This window comes from Physeter macrocephalus, chromosome 14 (genome assembly GCF_002837175.3).
Source record: "Physeter macrocephalus isolate SW-GA chromosome 14, ASM283717v5, whole genome shotgun sequence".
In the NCBI taxonomy this organism is placed as follows: domain Eukaryota; kingdom Metazoa; phylum Chordata; class Mammalia; order Artiodactyla; family Physeteridae; genus Physeter; species Physeter macrocephalus.
The window spans coordinates 45,612,913-45,637,382 of NC_041227.1; the positions used below are offsets into that span (position 1 = coordinate 45,612,913).

The 24,470-nt window shown below is 47.7% G+C and overlaps 1 protein-coding gene across 5 annotated transcripts in view; it reads right to left on the reverse strand.

The window, feature by feature from the left end:
* Positions 1-24,470, reverse strand: part of DTD1 (D-aminoacyl-tRNA deacylase 1) — a 115,226-nt gene that overhangs the window by 39,166 nt on the left and 51,590 nt on the right. The window contains exon 5 of one of the 5 annotated variants that reach the window (XR_003682942.1): positions 7,830-8,132. The exons of 3 other annotated variants lie outside the window; for them this stretch is intronic. Coding sequence is in view for 1 of the 2 variants with exons in the window: in XM_024123613.3 (XP_023979381.1) it covers positions 8,112-8,132 (21 nt within the window). In the remaining variant the exon portion in view is untranslated. Of the gene's footprint in view, positions 1-7,829; positions 8,133-24,470 lie in introns of those variants that run through there. One more of the 5 variants, XM_024123613.3, reaches the window with a different exon arrangement.

Consider the following 24,470-nt stretch of genomic DNA (forward strand, 5'->3'; position numbering starts at 1 on the left):
CGGGAGAGGCCACAACAGTGAGAGGCCCGTGTACAGCAAAAAAAAAAAAAAAAAAAAAAAGAATAAAAAAATTTAAACATTTATCTCGCCTTACTGTATTCCTTCTCTGATACTCTTCTTTATGGAGATCCAAGTTTCTGACCTGTATCATTTTCCTTCTGCTTTCAACGTTTCCTGCAACACAGGTCTGCTGGTGATGAATGGTCTCACTTTTTGTTTGTCTGAGAAAGTTCTTATTTTGCCTTTTACTTTTGAAGGGTAACTTCACTGAATGTAGAATTCTAGATTGGTGGGATTCTCTTTCACCACTTGAAATATTTTTCTCTACTCTCTTCTTGCGTGCATGGTTTCTGACAAGAAGCCCCTCTAATTCCTATTCTTATTCCTCTCTAGGTAGTGATGTTTTGTTTCCATATTGAAAACCTTCCAGTAAAACACCTTCCTCCAAAAACAGACACCCTCTGATGGAGTCCATAAAATTTCCAGTGAGGTAAACCTTGAACAATATGTGCAATCCAGGCAAATTAATGGGGCTCAAGTAGATGACCTCTAGTCATAAAAGCATCTGTGAAAGGCCTCACCTGACTGTTGCATTGTACTGCTTAAAAGAATTCCACGCCTTGCAAGCAAACCGGGCTGTAAATGAATCTGATTGCTGATAAGATGCCCCAAACTGACACACAGCTCAGTATGTCCAGCTGGTATCTGACCCAGAGATAATGAACTCCCATCCCCCTCAGGAGGCTCCTGTGGGATGGTATGTGGCTCGGGACTCAGGATCACTTAACCACCAAACACTTGCCAGACCGAAAAAAAAAAAAAATCACTGGGATAGAGTAGAAAATGCTTACTTCTTGCAGCTGGCTATTTGTCAACTTCACGGAAGCAATGGTTAAAAACTATATGAGCCCAATAAATTATTGATACACATTCAAAACAGAAGCCTATCCATGGTGGTTTTAGGGATAAGGAACCAACTGGGAGACTTTTATAGTGTAGAAAACTGTCCTTGTGATCAACTCACTAATTCAGGGAACCATTTTAAGATGAGGTTGCCAGGAATTCCCTGGCCGTCCAGCGGTTAGGACTCCACGCTTTTGTACCACGCAGCCAAAAAAAAAAAAGATGATGTTGCCAAAGTTTAACCCATCATCCACTCTGAACGGGATTCACTCTATACTTTGAGCCCCTGCAGGACGGGCTCCCACTTGCTCCAGGTTGCCTTGTGAAAGGCCACTGTCTCTGCTGCAGAAAGTAGCGGCGTGGTTGCTCTGCTGTCTCCCCAAGCCTGAGGCCTTGGCCACATGGCCTGTCAGGAACCGACACAGCAGGAGGGGCGGCCTGTGTTCTAATCAGGACCCAGTTCCAGAGACAGCGGTGCTGGGGGTTTCGTTATCCACCCCTTGGCAACGGGCCGTGCTCCAACAAATGAATGTCAGAAGTAGGTGCTCAGGGGACTTCCCTGGTGGCGCAGTGGTTAAGAATCCACCTGCCAATGCAGGGGACACGGGTTCAAGCCCTGGTTTGGGAAGATCCCACATGCCGCGGAGCAACGAAGCCTGTGCATCACAACTACCGAGCCTGAGCTCTAGAGCCTGCGAGCCACAACTACTGAGCCCATGAGCCACAACTACTGAAGCCTGCCCGCCTAGAGCCCGTGCTCCACAACAAGAGAAGCCACCGCAATGAGAAGCCCGCGCACAGCAACGAAGACCCAACACAGCCAGAAATAAAATATAAATTTAAAAAATTAAAAATAAAAAAAAGTGGGCGCTCAGTAGCAAATTAGTGATTTGTTAATCTGCATAACAGGTTCTCATCAGTGACATAAATGATGTTAATGAAATGTGGAGTGGCTACAATATCTGAGGCAAACTCCCCGACCCTGCATAAACAGAGTGTAAGAATCCGCCTAGGTGTGTAGTTCTCCATGCCTGGGAAAGGTGCCCCAAGTTCCTTCACCTGTGAGCAATGCTACATACTCTGGTACTGCACCAGGATCCTAATGCAGACCCAGGGACCCAGTGCAGACCCTACAGGTAACAGTTCCTTCCTCTAAGTCTAGAAGATGCAGCGCCTACTTGAGCATGGGGGCTTCAGCAAGCTGACAGGACAAGGGGAGAAGCTGTTTCATACCTGCTTGTTAATACATGTCTCTAATCAATCCTGTGGAGAATTTGGTTTGATGACCGTTTCCATCTCATCTTGCAGAGAGGTTATGGGGGAAATAACTAACCCTCACCCACCTCAACCATTCTGGTAGTGATTATTACCCACCAAAAAGAATATGAGCGTTGCCATGGCCAGGTTGATTAGGTCGGTTCCCAGCAGCGGTTTATCCATCTTCCCTCCTGTCCATCAGACAGGTCAGTGTCACATATAAATCAGAGGGTGATTATTTTAAAATCTCATCTTTAATATCTGTTCTTCAAAAAACGGAACTCAAGTTCCAGACTCCCTAGAAAATTACAGACCGCAGAGGCCAATGACAATCACTTCCACAGATGGGATGTGTGTCACACGGCTCCCAGAGTATCATCAGAGAGCAGAGAGCAAGGCGAGGATGAGTCACTGTCAGGCACTGTGTAACAGGACCTCGTTCTACACCGTGAACAAAGAGGCACCTGCCCAGCAGCACTAACCACAAGTATCATCGCCATAGCAACTGTTGTCAGACCAACAGGCCTTTTCAGTTGCAATCAAAGAAAATGTAAATCAGGAAAGCTTTCAAAACTCAAAAGTGTGGCCTAAGGAAAACCAGGCTCACTCTTGGATTGACTTCAGGAGGACGTGGCTCATTATGAGCTTAACAATGACGGCAAATTTGACATTTCTTTAATGTTCAAATGACTTAAAGCCTGGGGTCTCGCCAGCATTTCCTTCCATTCCTCATGAGCCATCCTACAGATGGTAAAGCCAAACATGGAGAAAAGAGCTCTCCTAGGAAGTCAAGGGACACGACAGCAAGAAGACCTGTGTCTGGAAGAGTTTACTGATTCTAAGTCCAAAGTACACTGAAAAGAAATGAAATCAATTCTCTATGGGGACCCGGGGTGAGCAGGGGAGGGACGGGATGACGCAAGTGGGGAGGCTGGGGAGGTGACAAGGGGCAGGACAGAAGGAGGTCGAGACAGAAAATGAGCATGACACCAAAAAGGTAAAATGTTGTCTTCCTGGATGGTAAATGGTTCATCTCAACATCAAGCATTTAGACGATATTCATTTTAAATCCTGAAAGTTTCACACACGTTTCAGATCTCTTCTTTCACAACAGATCACAGTTACAATACGGCTTCACCTGTAATCAAGTTTCAAAATTCGAATTCCTTGAATTGTATTACCATGATTGTGCAGAAAACAGCCAGCAAGTTATCAGAACTGCAGAGACACCACATCTCCAGCGAGAGGTGGTGAGAGGCAGGCAGCAGGTTAAACTAGGAAGGCTCAGTTCCAAAGGAAGAACAATTTCCAGGCAGTAAAGCTGAACTACCAGTGGGGGTGTTACCAGTCCACCCCGCACCTGGGAACCTCTTACAATCAGCTCTAGTTCCTCCCATCAGGTGACTGGGCTTGGGGCACCTGCAGATGCTGGCCGAGGTGGGGCTCCTGGCCCTCCCAAGACCCCCTCCGACCCGAGGCCGTCAGCACCAGATTCCTTCCGTGCACAAGCAATCTCTCTCTACTGCCCCCTTTGCTGCCCTATCCTGGCGCCACGGACATTTGGGTCTTGACTTGCCTCTTGGTTTCACATTCTTTTCTATGCCTTTCTTTTATATTTCCACGCATAAGCCTTTCCTATCATCGGGAAAACCTGTATTTAGCACTTACTACCCAAGAGACCAGAGCATCAAGGATGCAGTGTTGTAGTAGCAAGCTCCTCTCTGCCCTCTCACCACCCATGTTTTAGGAAGATCACACTTGTGTGTCCAGCACGGAGAGTAGAGGCTTAATTTTTAAAAAGAAGCAACTCTATTTCTCAAATCACTGCTTAAGACTTTGGTAGAGCAGATGCTCCTGAATTGTGCCTTTGTTTGTGGATGTATTTGGATAAGAGTTTAGCAAAGTCAAGGAAAGGGAGGAAATTAGGGCGTTTGGGGTCTAGTTCTCACCAGACTCAGCCCCCCAGTTCTCTGCCCTCTCCGCAGTAAAGCTGAAGCAGGTCTTTTTTGAGCTGTGGGGATGTGTTTCTGAGGAAGGTTCTGACGTTTGGGGAAGTAAGACGTCTTCATTAAGCGGTGCTGGCTGAACACATGGCGCACAGGGTGGACACTGGGGGCCACTGAGCCAGTCTCAGCCTCCTGCCCCAACCCCCTGTGTCCAGTATCCTGGATGATAGAAAACAGCTCCCCAGAGAAAAACAAAACAAAACAGTAAAATAAACCAGGAATGACTCTTCACTGAAATGTTCCCTGAGTCATCAGTGCTGCAGAGACAACACGGGTTCTTCAGCATCAGGTTCAAAAGTCAGGGCTCCGGGTCACAAAAAATGCAGCCCCTTCACACCTCCTCAATGGAAAGAGCTGTGTGTGTTTTCTTTAGGGTGACAGAAACAGTACACTGAAGCTGCAAACATTTAAACACACACAGGCTGTAAAGGGATGTAAAGTTCTTGAATCCAGGCAGAGAAAACAAAAGCCCCGAAGAAGAAAAGATTTACTCCCCCATAAAGTTCACACGCAAGAGAAATTTTTAAGTTGCACGTTATTTACGACTGGGATTAACTACTTGGTCGCTTGAATAAAAGAATGTATACGAAATGCCTGTTCCTGTTCCTTTTTTGGAGAGGGGAGGGCCAGTTAGTAGGAATAAGAACAAAAGAAATATGCTGGGAAACAGGAGCTGGAGTTGAATAAATGGCAGTTCCTGGCGCCTTCCGAGTCCTGCTCTTTTGGGACCTGGGCCAGAATTCTTCAAAGGACCAGTAGGTCTCTGTCCAGGACACACGAGCACTGGGCACCAGGTTGGGATCCAAAGGTCTGTCCATCCTGACCCCTAAGTCACACAGCACAGAAGCCGAGAGCAGGTGTGACCAAAATGCCCTCCGAGGAGCCAGCAAAGGGGTACAGGACGTCGCTGCCCCCCATGCTCTGAAGCTACACCCATCACCCTGGGGATGGGCACCCCCGTGCTGTGCTCTCTGCTCTTCAGCTGGACAGAACCTGCAGGTTGGGGTGGGCAGAGAGAAATGAGGGATGAAACGTAACAGTCAGTTTTCCAATGTCTTGGCTCCATCGTTGGTGGAGGACTTGGCTTCTCGCAGGGGAGGCTGCGTGGGTTTCTGCTTGAACGGCGTGGCCGTTCCTTCCACGCGGCCAGGCTCCTCCCCTCCCTCTGCTGCCTCAGCACAACTTCTTTGGGCAATTAGGAATTAACTGACATTTTTTTAAGTGAGGCATACTCCAAATAAACAAAATTTCTGTCTTTCTCCACTTTTTAAGCTATCAAATTGGCAAAAATTCACATTGATGTGAAGAGCCCAATGCTCAGGAGGGGGCGCCTGCTAAAGACATGATGGAGGAGGCTCTTGATAGAAGCATCACACCCTGAGTGTGTGTCCAGTGGTTGCAGGTCTGGGAACTATGCCAAGAATCAACCCGGGGTGCAGGGCAAGACTTAGGACACAACGCACCTCACCGCAGCACCGCCCTTAAGAGGAGAGGCTAGTACATAACTTAAATGTCCAACAAGTGTGAGTTAGTTAAAGAGACTAGGATTCATCTCGTGGCAGGATAGTAAGCACCCATTAAAACAGGTTGAAAAGATTATTTGAAGATGTGCAAAAATGCCCACGATATCATCAGTGGAAAAATTAGGTGACGAAACAGTACAGAGTGATCCCATTTTGCAAATTTGGGATTAAAATAGAGGGCGTGTGGGAAAGCACTACACAGAAAACAGACTAAAAGTATATTTTGGTGCTGTAGAGGGTAGAATTAAAAGGGGATTTTATTTTCTTCTTTGTAAAGACAAGATTAACTATTATCACTGATTTTAAAAGAACAACGTTTGAATAAAATGCTTCTGCCACGCACTCAGCAAGGATGAAGCTTTCCTCTATTATGTCTGGGCAGCCACCCTGCAAGCTTCCAGGTTATGATTCATTATACGGGACCTGCACTCAGTAAGCATTCTGTTCATCTTTAAGTTCATGATGGGGAGACAGAATGGATTTTACTGACTGGAAGGTACATTTGGGATGGTGTGGCGGCCAGTCTTCAAGATTCTTCAGGACCTTGTGACCCTGTGCAGCCACACTGCACAGGGCTGGCCAGTGTACCCACAGGACACTGCACAGATGACAGCATGTGATTCAGAGGGAGGGCTCTAGGGAAAACGAGCTGTCGTGTTGGGAGGACACCGGAGCAGCCCTGTGGCAAAGTCCCTGTGGCAAGAAACTGAGGCCTCCTGCCAACAGCCAGCACCAGCTCGCCAGCCCCGAGGGCCACGCAGGAAACAGGCCCTGCCAACATGGTGACTGTAACTTAACAGGAGATCCCTCCTTGGTAGAACCACCCAGCTACACGGTCCAAATTCCTGACCCACAGAAACTGTGTGAAAAACGTTTACTATTGTGTTGAGCCGCTCAGTTTGGGGTAGCTGGCTACGCAGTGCTAGCTAACTAACACGAGATGGTCTGACTTAAAGCACGACCCACATGACCCAGGAAGGCTTCACTTCTCAGGGGCGGGGGATCCTCACCTGCGTGGCTGCAGGGAGGTCTCTGCACAGGCGGCGGCTCTGCAGGGAGTTCCCCAGGGAACAGGGGCGGGGACGCGTTTCTGTCACTGTGGTCCAGGGCTCCTCCGGTGACAGGTGGGAGGCCAGCTAGCTCCCCGCAGTGCTTGGTGAACACTCTCAATGGGACAGCAGCAGAGGGGCACCAACCCTCCCAGAGGAGACAGCACCTGAGCTTATCAACAGACAGCACTCTGAATCAACCTGGTGTCATAAGATCACACGTGTGGCCCCAAACTGCAGGCCAGCCCACAGCACGGATGACCTTCTACAAAGAAACACTCGAAATGTCACTGTTGTGGCCTCTCCCGTTGCGGAGCACAGGCTCCGGACGCGCAGGCTCAGCGGCCATGGCTCACGGGCCCAGCCGCTCCGCGGCATGTGGGATCCTCCCGGACCGGGGCACGAACCCGCGTCCCCTGCATCGGCAGGCAGACTCTCAACCACTGCGCCACCAGGGAAGCCCTCATCTGGACTTTTTGATTTCTGCTCCTAGTTCTTCTACAATCAAAATTATTTTGAACTCTCAATGTTATGACCATATTTTAAGTGACATGGGTTAACTGCCCTCCCTATGTAACTGCTACAAGCAGTTTGTAATTTAAACAGCATTTTTTCCATTCCCCACCCTACCCCTTCCTTTTTTTTTTTCTCTCTTTTTTTTGTCACAAACTTTTGGTAAGGTTCTCAGGGTTGTCAGTTACTTTAAACACTGCAATGTAAACAAACACTGGAAATCAAGACAACTCAGGTTTCCAAGTCAAAATTATTATTGCTTAGAATAGTTCAATTGCAACACTTTCCATGTATATTTATATCATCAAATCAGTAAATTGGAAAAAAAAATAGAAAGTAGGAGAGAAGTACCTCTGATATAAATCTAGGTGGAAAAATAAATTGAGCAATGTAAATACAGGGGAAAATGTAAACTTGAGAAATTTAATTTGGTAACTTAAGAAAAGAGGCATCTTCCCCCCTTTTATTACCAATATTTTTGAAAAAGTGATTCTGAAATGGTTGGTATCAGAATAGAATATAACAAAATGTTTTAACTGTGAATTCTAAACAGAAAACTATCTCCATGTAGGGTTTTATTTCGTTTTGGATACTTTGTTTTTTTGGAGAAAAAGGATCAGAAAAATGTTGCCAGAACAGGTTAGCAGGACACTTGGCTGAAAAATACTCAAGCCCACTCAGCCATCAAAGACTCCTGTGCTTGCTTCCCCAGGCATAAGCTAGAAATGCCACTTCTCCTACCCTGCAGAAGTGAGGCTTTTAGTGTCAATTTAGATGTGACCCAGGTTTTAAAGAGTTGAAGTTCTTCTGAAGACGATGAGTGATGGTATTTCAAAGAAACTGCACTCCCACCTTCCTCATCAACTGGCACGGACATTATTCTGTAAAGGGCAAGAATCATAAACTTGACAAGAATAATTTTCATCACTCTAGACCTTTCCCTTTTTATTACATACAAGTAGGAACATGCAAAGAGTTAAGTCCCTCCCACTTCCTTCCCCAATAAATGAATAACAACCCCAAAATAAAATAAGACTCATAGACATGTTATACCATGTTCGCTTTGATTTGTAGCATTTTTCACACCAGAAAAGGTTTGACGTTTTATTAACCATAATGTGCTTAGGTGAGTTCAAAAAAAAAAAAAAAAAAAGTTGATCAGTTGATCTCAAATGGTTTAAAACATCACATAAAAACAAAAGTCACACTAACATCCAAGAAAACCTCAGAATTTCAATTTAAGACTTTAATATACTGGGCAGATTAATCAGCGTGGTTATCAATTAACACGCACAGATAATGACAACACCATGGAGACCAGGTGGCACTCCACCAACAAGCTACTCCCTAGGGACAAATGACATCTGGTCACTTGTACACTCTGTGGCAATTCATTCATCAGACAAGCAGTTACTGAGTGAGTAAGACAGGACCCAGCTGGATGACAGCAGATGCTCACCCCTTGGCTCGGAAGCAGGAGACGTCCGTCTACATCGAGGAAGCCTGATGATGGGTTGAGCAGCATCTGCCTGTCTTCCCATAACAGACATTTTCTGTACAATCATAACCACACAGCCCCAAATCAGCCAACGTATCGATTAGCCAGAAGGAAACTGCCGGACCACAGGACTCACCATGACCACTTCCACTGATGACGCGATGCTGAGTTACTAGGTTTAACCAACAAGTTCCCCCAGCTACCCCAAAATTTTTAAAGGCAGGGACGACGATTCAAATAATATAAAAGAATAAAGAACCTTTAAAAGAATTCTTTTATCCTTAGAGGCTTTTTCTGAATGTAAAATTCTTTAAAATACAGAGTTACAATATTATTTTACAAACATTGCTAAGAAATACCAATTTAGAAAGTATATTTTGGCACAAACATGGAAGCAAATCTTTTTTTCGCAAGTTAGTATTGATAAGCTTTTCTATGAGCACCCAAATTCAAAGAACCAAAAATAATCACTGGATTATTTAGCTGTGGCATGTAAACCAAACTCACGTCCAAGTCTGAAGTCAGCTTGGTACTTTACAAAGGGATCAAAGTTGCAAAAGCCTTAACTGGCTAAAAAGGTCTCTCTAAACACGATGACAATTTTCTTTTTAATTTTGCTGATGTTAAAACAGTGGTAACTTGGCTTCTGCATTCTTAAAAGCCATCCTGCAAGGTGGTTTAGCATTGGGATAGCTCTGGAATGTCCTACTGACTGTAAATGGAGAGGTTTCTGCCTGCTGGCCGAGCTCTTCAAGTTTACATTTTCTCCCCACAAACCTCCTCCCCAGCAACCTCATTATTCTCCAGGACCAGGTCTGGAAAGGGCCAACGGGTTGCTCTGCTCCCATGGCCCACAGCTCTTTTTTTTTTTTTAATGTAGAAATAAATGTCCTGCAAATCATCAGAAATTAAATAAGCAAATACAGTGATGCCAAAATCTTCCTTTTAAAACATCTGTTCTAACAACAACCAATTAAAGTGATGACAGAGTCTATAAAAAATAGAACAGATGACCACACTGATGCCGTTTTTAATGCCTGGTGCAACGAACGGCACTGGAGTGAGGGGTCCAGCTTACGCTGGTGCAGCCTCTCGGTTATGAAGTCAAGGATTTGAAAGCAGTATAACCCACGGTGCAACTGGCCAAAAACACGACGCCGCTCCGCACTGATCGAGATGGGATGAAGAAGGCCTTGGGAAATAATGGAAGGGAGGCCATTTACAGGATACTCTTTCATTCATCATAAGGATCAATTAAAACCTCTGTGGGACCCCAGATCCTTTACAACTGCTATGTTTTAAACGTTTTTTTCATCAGATGTTCTCAATTAAATAAGCCACGAAAGTAAGAGAACAAAATTTACACTGTAATCAGACCAAAGTCTCAGAATGACATAAATACTGCAGGAGGAGAGAGGAACCCCCCTAACCCTCACCCCCTGGCCTGAGGACAGCCGTGCAGGGCGGCCCCTCCCTCCCGCCAACGACACAGGCCCCCCACGCTCCGCGGGTTCAAACGCATCTACATCTTGGAGACGTTTCGAAGAAGGCTGACCAGAGAGGGACAAAGCAACTCTCGTCCCCACTTCCGTGAGGCTGTCACTGCGGGCAGCCGAGACTCGCGGAGCCAGGCCGCGTGCTGAGCGGCAGGAGCACGTGGATGCCCCCCCAGGGCACCAGACCCACAGCGGCCTGTGAACGGACATCACTGAGATGAAGTCCCGACGCACAGAAACCTGAGCGAGTTTCACCCCACCGGCTTCTTTGTTCTGCTCGGCGTGAAGCTCCCGTGGACGGATGGAGAACGAGGCGGGGGCCCAGGAACCCTGCATCCTCGTGCAGGGACACAGAGCAGTGACCGTCTTCAGATCTAACAGACAGTGAGTGCTTGTCGACTGCCCGTTCTGTGATCGGTGATGGGCGCTCTGGTTCTCTTGTGAAAGAGAGTTTGTAATTTAATGCAGAACAGGGCACGAGCTCTAGAGAAGTCAGATGGAAATAACGTACATCTCAGGGCAACGAGAGCGGACACACGGCCATGCGGGGGGAAGGGGCTCGAGCCCCATCCTGGGGGTGAGGAAACCAGTGAGCTTCCGCTGACGCCGTCGGCCCCGACAGGGAGGCCGTGGGAGATGGGCCCGGTGACCCAGGCGGGGACGGGCCGAGGTCCCAACTTCCCCAAGGGCAGGGGAGCCAGCAGACATGTGGCGGGATGGCTGTGATCAAAGAGTTGAGAAAGATCAAGCAAGCCCGGGATGCGAGGCGTGGCACAGAAACCCTTCGTGCAGACCCTCGGGGGGCAATTGCAATCACTCCAGCCTGCGGTGAGCAGCCCGCACGTTCAGCAAGGACACGGGAAGGACGGGTCACCCGGGCGAGGGTGAGGGTGAGAACACAGCGAGGGCCCCGTCACCACCACTAGTGCCGTTACAATGACACCCGAGATGCTAACGAAGAGGCCCTGGTTATCCGTGAGAAGCAGGAGGCCGAGGGAGATGGGCAGGTCCCAAGGGCCCGGCCGACAACAGAGGTTGAATGTGACCTGGAAAAGGAACACGGCCAAGGAAACACCGGGGCTGACGTGCTTCTGAGCAGACCGTCTCGCCCAAAGGTGAGAGGGAGCCGCTGGCCCGCGGCGGGTGGCAGCGCCAAGGACAGACCCCGAGGAGTCGGCGTCCCTGCCCACGGACGCCCGAGTCCAGAGGGGCGGCTGCCTTGCCGGGTGGCCTGGGAGGCTCCTGGGAGGTGGCCTCAGGCACAGCGCTCCCCACTGCCTCCTGCAGGTGCAGCGCTAAAGCCCCCACGGGCTCGCTCTCGCCCGGTCCCCACAGTCTTGAGGATGCAATCATATGTATACAAAGGGGTCCCCGCTAAGGCAGTCTGCAAACAAGTGGTCCATGGTGTCCCCTTCCCTAACCGCTAAAGAGGATGGAGCCCAGACACCGGGGGGCTGCGCCCCACAGAGAACCCTCTTCTAGGCAGACTCTCCCCATGTCCGAGATGCTCGTTAGCCAGAACCAAGGGAAACAAATATCTGAAAACACGGCGCCACAAAAATGTTCAATTCAGTAACAAAAATGTTACTGAATTTTGCAATTCAGCTGCAAAAATGTTCAATTCAGTAACATTAAAGCTGAAAAGAAAACCTTCTGGTGACCTCATATTCCAGCTATAAAAAGAAGCAGAAAAATCTGGAAAAGGGCAAGTAAAGCTATTTAAGTCTCCTCATAAAAGGGCAGTGAGCAGTTCAGAAGAGATCGTGGTCTGTGTAAAAATGAGAACTGTGTCGCTGACTTCACTCATCAATGCCACCATGGCTCCAGACCCAGAAGGACACCAACCCAGAGTCACACCTCATAACAATCATGGGAGGGCTCGTTTCTGTGACAGTGACCACGTTCACACCACGAGCTCCCTGCCGGGCCACACTCAGGATGGGTCCCTGCGACAGCTGTGGGTCAAGCTGACTTGACCCGACAAAGGGGCTGCTGTTCCAGGGCCCAGCCCCCGGCATCCTCACCTCCAAATAATGCAGAATGTGGCTGTCACTCTTCAGGGCTTACGCTTTCACTCCAGAGTCCTCACCGAAAACATAGCTGCCTGCCTTTCTCAGAGCTGGTTAGGAATTGACCTCACTGTTTTACGATTTGTGTATTTAACACACTGGCATCCTATAAACAGAAATCCAAGAAAATTCAGAACTCAAAACAGCTTGCCAAAACAAATCGTACAGTCAGGTAGCATGGAGCACTCCTTTCCACAGCAATATCCCAAAATGTGTTTTTAAGTTTCAAAACGTAATTTAAAAATAGATAATAAAAACTTGTACTACAGACAGCTGGTATCTGAAAAAACATAAACACATCGACAAACACATGTTGTTCTGTTCAACAGGATTACAAGAGCCAAACACAGACACGTATAACACCTTCGGGAAGCTATATGAAAAACGTTGCTCCTTGTTTCTTTATGAAAAAAGCATTGGCAGCCTCAGACTAAATTTATTACCTGTACGCATGTGCAGGTATTTTAATAAGTTGCCCTGTGCATCTTTGCACCCGTAAGCGTTTCTCATTCGGGCCATGCAAGCAATCCCAGCATGATGAGGGCGGATCAAGGACGGACTGGGTCAGTGCCAGAGACGGGACAGCAAAGGGACCCTCCAGAAGCAGAGGTACAGGCAGCCGCATCCTCGCAGGGAAAAGGGGAGGGCGCTCAGATCGAAGGGCACCAGAGCCCCGGGACTGCTGGAGGCTTTCTGTGCAGACCTGGCAGGAGTCAGCCCCCATAGTTCAAGAAAACTGATGTTAAGCAAAGACAAGTGACCGGCACTGTTAACGCAGAAAAGGGAGTCGGTTTAGGTAGGGCAGGTAGATTCTTGTCACAATTACTGAGGATAACCCGAAAACGTGGCCGGGCAAAGAATGATGCCCTCATTCCACGGACAACATTTACTAAAGCTCCTCCTATGTGCCAGGCAGCTCTCACCTCCAAGGGACATTCAACCAGTCCAGTGCATCCTTTCCAATGAACTAGGAAGGCAACTGTCGGCAGGGAGGAGCCAGGCCCCGTTCACCGAGCCCTGAACCCCCTCTGCCTGCCCCTCGGCGACTTCAGCTCCGGGGAGGCACCCCTGGGCCCGTGGGACCACAGCGGCCTCCTGTCCAGGGGGAGCTGGGGCGCCTTTGAACGGGCAGTCCCCGCTGCGTCCTGGAACACCTGTTACTGAGGAGAAGACAGCCCTGATCTGATGGGTACCAGCTGCGGGGAACAGAACACCAAGGCCACGGCGCTGCAGAACTGCAGCTTCAGTGCAACGCGGCACCAGCTGAGGGGCGAGGAGACTGCCAGGAAACAGGAAGTCCCCGCCCACCCAGCCCTCCGCACTTGCACATCCCCTCAGTGAGCACTCTCCCACACCTGCCCGAGGTCAGGGAGCTGAGGCAACCACACCTGCCACGCACGGTCAAGTCCAGTGGAATCCACACGCTCGCCGCTGCTTAAGGAGCATGGACGTCCCGCTCCCCTGCCCCGCCCACGATCCACACTTGCAAACGCAGCACAAATCTTGTTTCCTTCAATTCTGGGTTTCATTTATAGGGGCTGGAAACTAATGTGCTTTTTGGCTCATGTAACGAGAAAAATCCCTTGATTAAACACACACACACACTCACGCTAATTCATCTTGTGAGGCAAACAAAACAAAACTATTTTCCATGTTGTTTTAAAAGAAAATTAAGAAGACAGTGTAATCACTAAAATACATCAAACTCTGCTAAAGAATGACAGAAAGTGGGAAGAAAACTATAATAGGAAGATGGTGCAATGAAACTAAAAATCAAATGTAGGGAGGAAGAGACCAATTTTTCTTATAGAAGAATTCCAAATAATTAGGGTTGCCAGATTTAACAAAATACAGGACGCCCAGTTAAATCTGAAGTTCAGATATCACGAGGGACATACTAACACCAAAAAATTATTCACTTTTTATCTAAAAATCAAAGTCATCTGGGTGTCCTGCAACCCTACAAGTAATACATGTAGATATTTCCGCCCCCAGGAGGTGGAGCTCACTCTTCCCTGAACCCCTTCAAGGTGGGCTGTACTTAGGGATTCACTTCCAAAAACAGAGTAGGGAAATGGAGAAACAGCAACCCCGCAGCCGAGAGACCGGCCAAGACAACACCAGCCAGGTGACCAAGGCTCATGTCACGTGGATGTCACACACCCCCCCGATACGATGAGACACAAAAGGGCACTTCATGTCAGTGGTGCTCCTTCTAAAAGCCCATAACCCCATAATCACAAGACACGTGGGACAAACCCAGACGTGGGGGCATTCTGCAGGGTACCCGGCCAGAATGCCTCAAGACTTCAGGGTCATGAAAAATGCTGCTTTTTCCCTCTGTTAACTAAGAAAGACGGAGAAACTGTCCCAGACAAGGAAAGGTAATGGGGTGCCCTGGACTGGGTCCTAGAACGGAGAGAGGACGTGAATGGAAGACAGGTGAGATCCAAACAAAACCTAGAGTTTGATCAGCAGTCATGCAGTAATGTCAGTTTCTAATTTTTACAGACGTGCCATGGAAATGCAAGAGGGTGACAATGACATACATGGGTGGGAAGTATCTGGGAACTCTGTGCTCCTGGCAACACTTCTGTAAATCTAAAATTACTCCAAAATAAAATTTTACTTTAGAAAAATCAGATGTAATGGAATGAAAGGGTATCAGGGGACTGCTTCAAAATTCTCCAGCAAAACACAGGGAGGAAGTTGATAAAACAAGACTAATTAAGTGCTGATAATCTTAATTTTTAAAAAAGTTTTTTAAATAAGAATTTCTTTTAAAAGGGACATGAGCCAATGGCAGAAGACGATGACTAGAAACTTCACACGGGAGATCTCTCAGGTCTCACCATCCCTATCACTTTCTGCCCCAAGTAGGTCCTTTGCAGTTTGCTGGGACTGTCCCAGGGTCAACACTGCAAGTTCCGTGTTCCAGAGAAGCCCTAGGTCCTGGGCAAACCCGGGCCTCTTGATCTCTGACTCTCTGCGTGTGTGTGACGATGTGTCTGTCTTGTAAGCACAGGCACACACAGACACACAGGCGCACACACATACACACACGCACACACATGCATACACGCACACACACGTATACATGTACCCATACGCGATCGTACACGCGTACATGCACAGCGTGCACGAACACATGTGTGCACACATGCGCACGTGCACACGCACACACGTACGCGCACACATGTACACACTTATACACATGTGCGCGCACGTGTACCCGCACGCACATGTACACACACACGTGCACATGCACACACGCACACACACTGGGACTCTTGAACTGAATACACAAAAAGCTGGGCACACCTCCAGAGTCCAGGTAACTCACTTTTACAGAAAACTCTAGAATAAAACGGCCCTCCCTCCACTCTGCCATCCACCTACCACCACAACAGATTTGTGCCCAATATCACGCCCGGTCTGTAAACACAGAGCCACCTTTGTATACATCCTTCCACAGCCCTGGGGAGGTTTCTAGAGCACACCAAAGTCCTGGGAAAGGCCACCCTATGAGCAGTCTGCTACCCAGAGGAAGTGTGGTTTACTGAGCACAAACCTGAACAGTGAGATCTGGGCTTTTTCGGGCTTGGCCTGCATTGGCCTGAGCACGGATGTCTGTAACAGAGAAGCGGGCTGGCCCCGCCATGGCCTCTGCCGTCCTGACTGGAAACAGACACTCCTGGCACACAGTCTGGGGCACTTGCCCATTTCACACTTGCACGTGGAGACCTGAACTGGAGGAAACTGAAAGCATTTGCCCACAGGGGCCAGGTAAGGAGACAGATGACCAGCTTCTCCATGAGGGAGTGAGGAATGTGGCACAGCAGTGACCATGCCTCGTTTACCTGCCGACCATGGCTGCCGTTTACTGAGCCGTTATTACGTGCCAGGCACACACCGCTGGGACCCAGCAGAAAACGCCAGGTCATAGCTGGGGGCACAGGGGCTTCGAGAAGAAAACAAAATTATGGTCAAAGGATTTCTACCAACTCAGATTTACACATTTTCAAAAATATAACATGAAGATATAAATATAAACATGACTGGGGCAGTGTCCAGATTGGAGGAAACCAAAGAGACATGACAAATGCAACATGGGTCCTGGAACAGAAAAGTGGGGAAACTGGAGAAATTCACGTAAGGGTTGACGATTAGTAATCGTATTGTACCAATGTTAATTCCTTACTTTGATAACTGTGTTGTGCTCACAAGATGTCAACACAGAAGGAGCTTGACGAAGAAACTTATTACTATTTTGGCAACTTTTCTCTAAGTCTAAGATCATTTCAAAATAAAAAGTTTGAAAGGATACATTATGCAAGGAACATGCAAGAGATTATAAAAATAAACCCTGCAGATCAGATGCATTCTTTTGTAAAGATATTCCAAGGTTACTGCAAAGACTATGAAAATTCACTTTCATTTCGTTTTTAGACTTCAGACTACAAAGTAACCCTTGCAAACAAAGGCAGCAAAGGATGTTTGAGCCTTAGTGTTTGTAGTTCGTCAAATGCTGACATTTCACTTTGTTATCAAAGCCACTTGTCACATTCTGAACTCAGGGGCACCATCCAAATGGACTGTGGATAGCCAGGCTGGGTGAGCCAGGATCTTCCTGGAACTCAGTGTGTTAGGGGAACCCTGGGCCTTAATGAGGGAACAGTGGTAGCCCCCTGGGGTCCTGGCTTTGGACACTGTCAGGAAGGAGTCTGCGGTCTGTGCCGGCCCGTGTGTGCGACAGGGTGTGGGGACACCACGTGCCGGGCCCTGCATGAGGCCCTTCCACTGGAGCGCCCTGCGCAAGAGGCCAGCCTTGTTTTACAAACCAGGAGAGGTCCCCAGAAAATCTGAATGGCCTGCCCCAGGCAGAACTACCACCACTTCCAGGGCCTGATGGGAATGCAGGTCTGACCCTGCAGCCAGCGTCCAGCTCACAACAGAGGATGCCTGAGGATGGCTTCCCAGCAGTGACCTGGGTCACCAGGGGCAGTCACTGGTGGCATGTGGGCGGGTCAGCCGCCACCAGAGGGCTGAGTGGACACCTTGCCAGCACAGGCCTTCTGAGGACAGTGCTGCAGACATTGCCAGGGCCCTAGCAGAGCAACCAGTCATGGGAAGGGACTCTGGGCACAAGTGCCAACACCCCTACCCCAGCCCCCCAAGGACCGGCACCCCCCGGCAATGGTCTCCACCCTCGGGAAGCATCCACCCCACTGGTAAAAGGCACGGGGCGTGTGCCCCCAGTGATGCCACATTCACTTACGTATAACGTACGTACATCTTCTGTGGAACTCGCACACTAAGAACGTTATAAATGCCCTAAAAATAGAATGTTCTAAAAATCAGATGCATATAAATAGGAGTGGTGATATTTACTTCCCATTCTCGAAATGGCTTTTCTTCCCCACAGCCCACTCTGGAGGCCACTGGTGTATTAAGTCTGTAGTCCCTGCAGGCTGTGTGTCCAAGTCTCCCTCCTGGAGGAGGGGGAGGGAGGAGGTGGGATTTGAGGCTGGTGGGGGCTCTAACCCAGCTCCAGATGCCCTGTCGGGGGGAGGCCCACAGGCCTCCAAACAGACCAGCTGCTGGCCTTGGATCACGCACCTGCCTCCCACCCCAAGGCACTCCACACTACTACCAGAGGTAGAATGAGAAAGCAGCTGAGCATGTCATTTCCCTGCTTAAAATCCTTCCAGGGCCCCCCAAGACTTTGAAGATAAAATACAAAGTGCTTAAAATGGTGTCCAGAGCCTGACCCGAGATCCTCAATCAAATCAACTCCCCCAGTCACAGCCACCCCCAGGTACAGGACCAGCTTGCAGGGTGGCTCCACCTTGAAGCCACTGCAGGGCCAGAAGAAGATGCAGAATGATGGGTAGGACTGGTCAAAGGTGGTCTAAGCTGCCCTTATTGCTCTAAGCAGGACTTCAACAGCCTGGCCATGCCCGGGACAGAGCCCTACGACAGGAAATGCTCAAAGAACACTGAATCAATGAAGGACTGCCAAGAAGGATGGATGGATGGATGGATGGATGGATGAACAGATGAAGGAGTGGATGGGTGGATGGATGGAGGGATGGAGGGATAGAGGGATGGACAGATGGGGAGGTGGTGAAACAGGAGGGGGAAAGGGACCAGATTTGGACTCCTGCACTGCCTCACCGGCTCACCCAAGAGTGCCAGTACTGCAATAGCCTTGGCAAGAGCAGGGGAACAGCCTCCTATAAACCCTGTATTAAATACTAAAATTCATCTACAGAGAAATCACAAGAAGCCATTTCCTGAGTCTGCTCCCCCGGTGTTGCATTGCTGCAGAATCTGAGCTGTGCTGGAGGATTTCCCATCACAGGGGACAGTACAAGAAGCAGCAAGGAGCTGGGCCCCAGACACCAATATTCAATCAGAAGGCATTAGCACAAGGGGCATTAAAATGGCCGCCCCCCCCCCACCCCCGTTCACTGGAATGTCTTCAAGAATCTACAAATAAGGACTTCCCTGGTGGTCCAGTGGTTAAGACTCCGTGCTTCCACTGCAGGGGACACGGGTTCAATCCCTGGTCAGGGAACTAAGATCCCACATGCTACAAGGTGCAGCCAAAAAAAAAAGTCTACAAGTAAGAAGAACACTTTGTTATGCTGGGGAGTGGATATACCAGTGTCTACTGTCTTACTCCTTCTTATTTGCCTTAAATAATTCACAGTATTTTTACTTGGAATACAACGTACAGAAAATGAGCTCGGCTCAGAGAAGCAATTCTGTTCTGAAATTTCTTTGAAAAAAATATTTTGATTTACTAAATTAAATGCACAATAAATTTTGAAAGGAGCATAGATCAACGTACTTAGTCAACTATTGTCAAACACTTTTTATGAAACTTTTCTCCCAAACTGGATCATGAAAACAAGAGTTCTTCAGGATACCAGCCCTATTAAGACCTTGTCAAAGGAAAAGCCATTTCTCAGAGGGGTTAGCAATGCCCTTCTGACCCAAGTAGGATGACAAGGGGCCAGGGAACTGGGAGGGCCAGACCACTGGGCAAAGCCAGAGACACATCGTTCCTGCCAAGGCATGAGCCCTCCCCCCAGCCCTAGACCTTTATTCCCCATTCCTGGTACATAATGAAGGCAATAAAAATGATTTTGAAATAAGAGCCATAAAAAGAAAGTTAATTTATCAGTAATTTAGCCTCCCTGAGCCACAATGGAATTATCTGAAGCAGCTGTATCTGTTCAACAATGTGACAAGAAAGTCAGTAGTGACCAGATGGCTGTTTTATATCTGTTTAAAAGGAAAGCAGAACCAAAAAAGGGGGAGGGGGATAATTTGACCTCTATTCTTATCTAATTTGAGATGTCAGTACATACAGGTGGGCCTCAGTCTTTTAACTAGTGCACAGTATCCTACACTATGAATGAGGTAATTTGTCCAGCCTTTCCCCTACCGACTAGCATTTTGGTTGTTCCCGTAACACTGTATGGAGCATCCTTGTACCAATATCTTCGCGCACAGGTGCACAGACTTCTGAAGGAGATGCTCAAAGCAGTGGAACTGCTCAGTCAAGTTCTATCTGCTACTAATTTTGATTAACATTGCTAAGTGTCTTCTAAAACGCTTCACCCGGGGCTTCCCTGGTGGCGCAGTGGTTGCGCGTCCGCCTGCCGATGCAGGGGAACCGGGTTCGCGCCCCGGTCTGGGAGGATCCCACATGCCGCGGAGCGGCTGGGCCCGTGAGCCATGGCCGCTGAGCCTGCGTGTCCGGATCCTGTGCTCCGCAACGGGAGAGGCCACAACAGAGGGAGGCCCGCATACCACAAAAAAACAACAACAACAACAACAACAAAAAAAAACGCTTCACCCGCTTGCTGCCACCAGCAGTGTATCACAGCCCCACTTCCTTGTACTCTCATCAAATGACGCCATCAACTTTTAATTTTTACCAGACAAAACAAAGGGATCTTCTAATCTGCACTTCCTGCATCATGGGTGAGATTAAGCCTCTATTCAAACCTTGGTTACCATTTGTCTTTTTTCTGGGAACTGCCTAATAATAGCCTTTTCCCAGTTTCCTATGTGTTTTGGCCTCTTGTTTGTTATTACTTTGTAGGTGCTCTTTATAGACTCTAAGAATTAGTTCTTTATTTTTAAAAAAGAAAATGTTTCATAAACGGAGAGACATACCATGTTTATGTATTAGATGCCACAACACAGTAAAAAAGAGAAGTCTCTGCAAATTGATTCAGAGCGTTAACGCAATTCCTATCCAAATGCCAGCATGGTTTTCATAGACATAACAAGCTTATTCTAAAATTAATGTGGAACGGCTCAGGGTCTAGAAGAGCTAAAACAAGTCTGACAAAGGAGAATAAAGTGGGAGGAGTCGCCGTGCTCAACATCAAGCCTTACTGTATAAACACCAGAGCAAAGAAGACAGTGTGGTGATGGGGGAGCGGCAGACACATGGAGACCCCAGAAACAGACCCACACAAATAAGTAAGTCCAACCGATTTTTGACAAAAGCGTAAAAATGGGGGAAAGACAGTCTTTTCAACAAATGATGCTGGATCTACTACGCAGCCATAGGCAAAAAAAGAACTACCTAAAGATGGATGGATTACATCAGTCTCAATGTCCTCATTGTACCATACTTCGCAAGGCTCTGCCATTAGGGGAAACTGGGTGAAGGTTCACAGTATCTCACTATTATTTCTTACAACTGCATGTGAACCTATAATTACCTCAATAAAAAACTCAATCAAAAATGTTGAAAATATTTTCTCCTAGTCCAACATTTATCTTCTGAATTTCTTTACGTTATAGGAGGGTTAATTTTTATCTAGTCAAATTTAATTTTCTCTTAATGTCTCCTGGATTTATTGAATTTTTTTACATTTTTCAATTTTCTCTAAGTTGCTAAAATGAGCAACTAGTACATCTATTTAAGTCTTTTTGACACTAAATAAACGTATTTTTTTGCAGGTCCTCATGAGTTATCTATTTCATACATATTAGCGTACACATGTTAATCCCAATCTCCCAATTCATCCCCCCACCCTCCACCCCCCCGCTTTCCCCCCTTGGTGTCCATACATTTGTTCTCTATACCTGTGTCTCAATTTCTGCCCTGCAAACTGGTTCATCTGTATCATTTTTCTAGATCCCACATATATGCGTTAATATACGATATTCGTTTTTCTCTTTCTGATTTACTTCACTTTGTATGACAGTCTCTAGGTCCATCCACGTCTCTACAAATGACCCAATTTCGGTCCTGTTTATGGCTGAGTAATACTCCATTGTATATATGTACCACATCTTTATCCATTCATCTGTCGATGGACATTTAGGTTGCTTCAATAGCTTTGTGTAGACAGACATAATTCTAATGAACAAACCTTATTTCAAAATAATGGATATCAAATACCTATGATAATTCAAGCTTTTCCCACCTATAAAGTGAATTTTCAGAAATCTTGGCCTATATGAAGCTCACTTTGTAGCCATTTCTCCAGGTCTGCTGCTCGTGGTCCAGGGATCTAGCCCCAGACCACGTAAACCACGATTAGGCTGAGGACCCCGAGTCAGTTCTCACATCCACACCACAGGAGAGGAAGAAGGGGACCCTTAGACTGAAATACTCATCTATGACAAGGAGCTGAGGCAATAATTCAGGACTGGCCAAAGGAAGAGGGCAACAGGGCCAAGGCCCAGACGGAAAGGCTGCGAGAAGACCCCAGACGCAGGTGCCGCCTGTGTCTCAACCTCCTTACGGAACCAGGAAGGCTCCTGCCACCAACCCAGGGCTTTCACCTCACAGTTCCTTGTAATAAAGACACTTAGTCACCAATGCTTTTATCCAGCACACAAAAAAATAATAATAATCCTAAGATACTGGGTCTGAACAACATAATCAGTTGCTGCCAGGTTTAAGTACTGAACAAATCTCAGTGCATTTTATTTTTTTAAATATTTATTTATTTATTTGTTTGTTTAGGCTGCTCCGGGTCTTAGTTGCGGCATGCAGGATCTTTAGTTGCAGCATGCAGGATCTTAGTTGTGGCATGCAGACTCTTAGTTGCGGCCTGCGGGATCCAGGTCCCCAACCAGAGATTGAGCCCAGGCCCCCTGTATTGGGAGCATGGAGTCCTACTCACTGGACCAGCAGGGAAGTCCCTCTCAGTGCATTTTAAAAATCTTCCTCATTATCATAATTAACATTCCCACAACACGCCGTACAATTCACGCATTCCCTCGCGCTGGACTTTACCCTTCATGACAGCCTGTGAGACCTACAGGGCAGGGATCGTCCCCACCATGTCTGGAGGAGACTCGGAGCCCCTGCAGGAAGCAGAGGTCGGAGCTGGGTCCACGCCTTCTGACCACAGCTCCACTTCTGCCACCAAACCTCAGTGCAACAAGGCCCACCTTCGGCTGATGGTTCTTGATTCTGTTCTGTTTTTCATTAAAATCCAGTAGAGGTTACCCAACCTCTACTATGAGGGAACTGTAACTAAGACGACCTCTTCAGTAAACGACTGGTCCAGGCTCACCGAGCCCTGTCACTTCTGCTTCATCTCCCACCGTGATCGTCAGCCTCCAAGACAGCCCGGGAGCCTCACCTCCTAGAATTCAGGCCATGTGTGCCCCTCCCCCGCCACGGAATAGGGCCAACGTGCGTCACCAACGGGATCCTGAGGAAACGGTGCTGGGTGGCTTGAGAGGCCAGGTCCTGAAACACACTGTGGCCTCCACCTCGCTCTCTTGGGCGGCTCACTCGGAGAAGCCAGTGGTCACGTCAAGCAGCCCTACGGGGAGGCCCGTGTGGACAGGAGCCAAGGCCTCCTGCCAACAGCCAGCCTCAAACGGCCAGTCACACGGGCCGTCTTGAAAGTGGGTCCTCTGATAACTGAGTGATAACTGAGTCACTCTGCTCTGTACACCTGAAACTAACATAGCATCGTAAATCAACCAGACTCCAATATAAGAAAAAATTAAATTAAAATAATAAAAGAAAGCAGATCTTCCAGTCACAATTCATATCTGAACTACAACCTCACAAGAGACCCCGCATCAAAACTGACCACTAGGGCTTCCCTGGTGGCACACTGGTTGCGAGCCCGCCTGCCGATGCAGGGGATACAGGTTCGTGCCCTGGTCCGCGAAGATCCCACATGCCGCGGAGCGGCTGGGACCGTGAGCCATGGCCGCTGAGCCTGCGCGTCCGGAGCCTGTGCTCCGTAACGGGAGAGGCCACAACAGTGAGAGGCCCACGTGCCGCAAAAAAAAAAAAAACCAAAATAAAACTGCTCACTAATGAATTCCTGACTCACAGAAAATGTATGAGATAATACAAGTTCATGGTTGTTTTAAGCCACTAAGGTTTGGGTAATTTGTTACACAGCAACAGATGACTAATATACCTGTATTTCTTTACAAGAGTCCAGGCATTCAGTAGACTTGAATTAAGGCAGCAGTGAGAATGATTCTCTGCTGATTCATCTAGATGCCCTCATTCTGATCCTTTGTGTCCAAGCCCATATTTGGATAACTCAATTAATTAAGGTTAGCAGTGCTATCTGTGGCCTCAGAGGAGATTACGGAAAAGTGATGATCTAAGAAGAGTTTTAGGTCATATTTATCTTAAAAGTCTCCAAGACTATTGAAGGTTCTTTGTTATCGTCTAATAAATAAGAAAGGCTTTCCTTCTTGTTTTTCTGGCATCCTGTCAATAGAGCAAAAATGCATAAACTACTGGGTTACAGGTTAGTCAGCAGTGTGGGGCCCAGACTGGGGTCTTTGGGTGATTCTCAGTTCATCCTGTTCATTTGTAAAGAAGGGGTACCTGGAATTCCCTGGTGGTCCAGTGGTTAGGACTCCATGCTTCCACTGCAGGGGGTACGGGTTCGATTCCTGGTCGGGGAACTAAGATGCCACAAGCCACGCAGTATGGCCAAAAAATAGAATAAAATTAAAATTAATTTTTAAAAAAGGAGTACCTGTGAGCAAAGAGAGACCACCTATTGGTGATGGGGATGTACAAACAGAAAGCTGAGAGCAACTCTGGCTTTACTTGTCAATGTATCTCCTTTGACAAAATACAAATAATATCTGTGGAATGGAATATATCCAGGGGAAGCTGGGTGA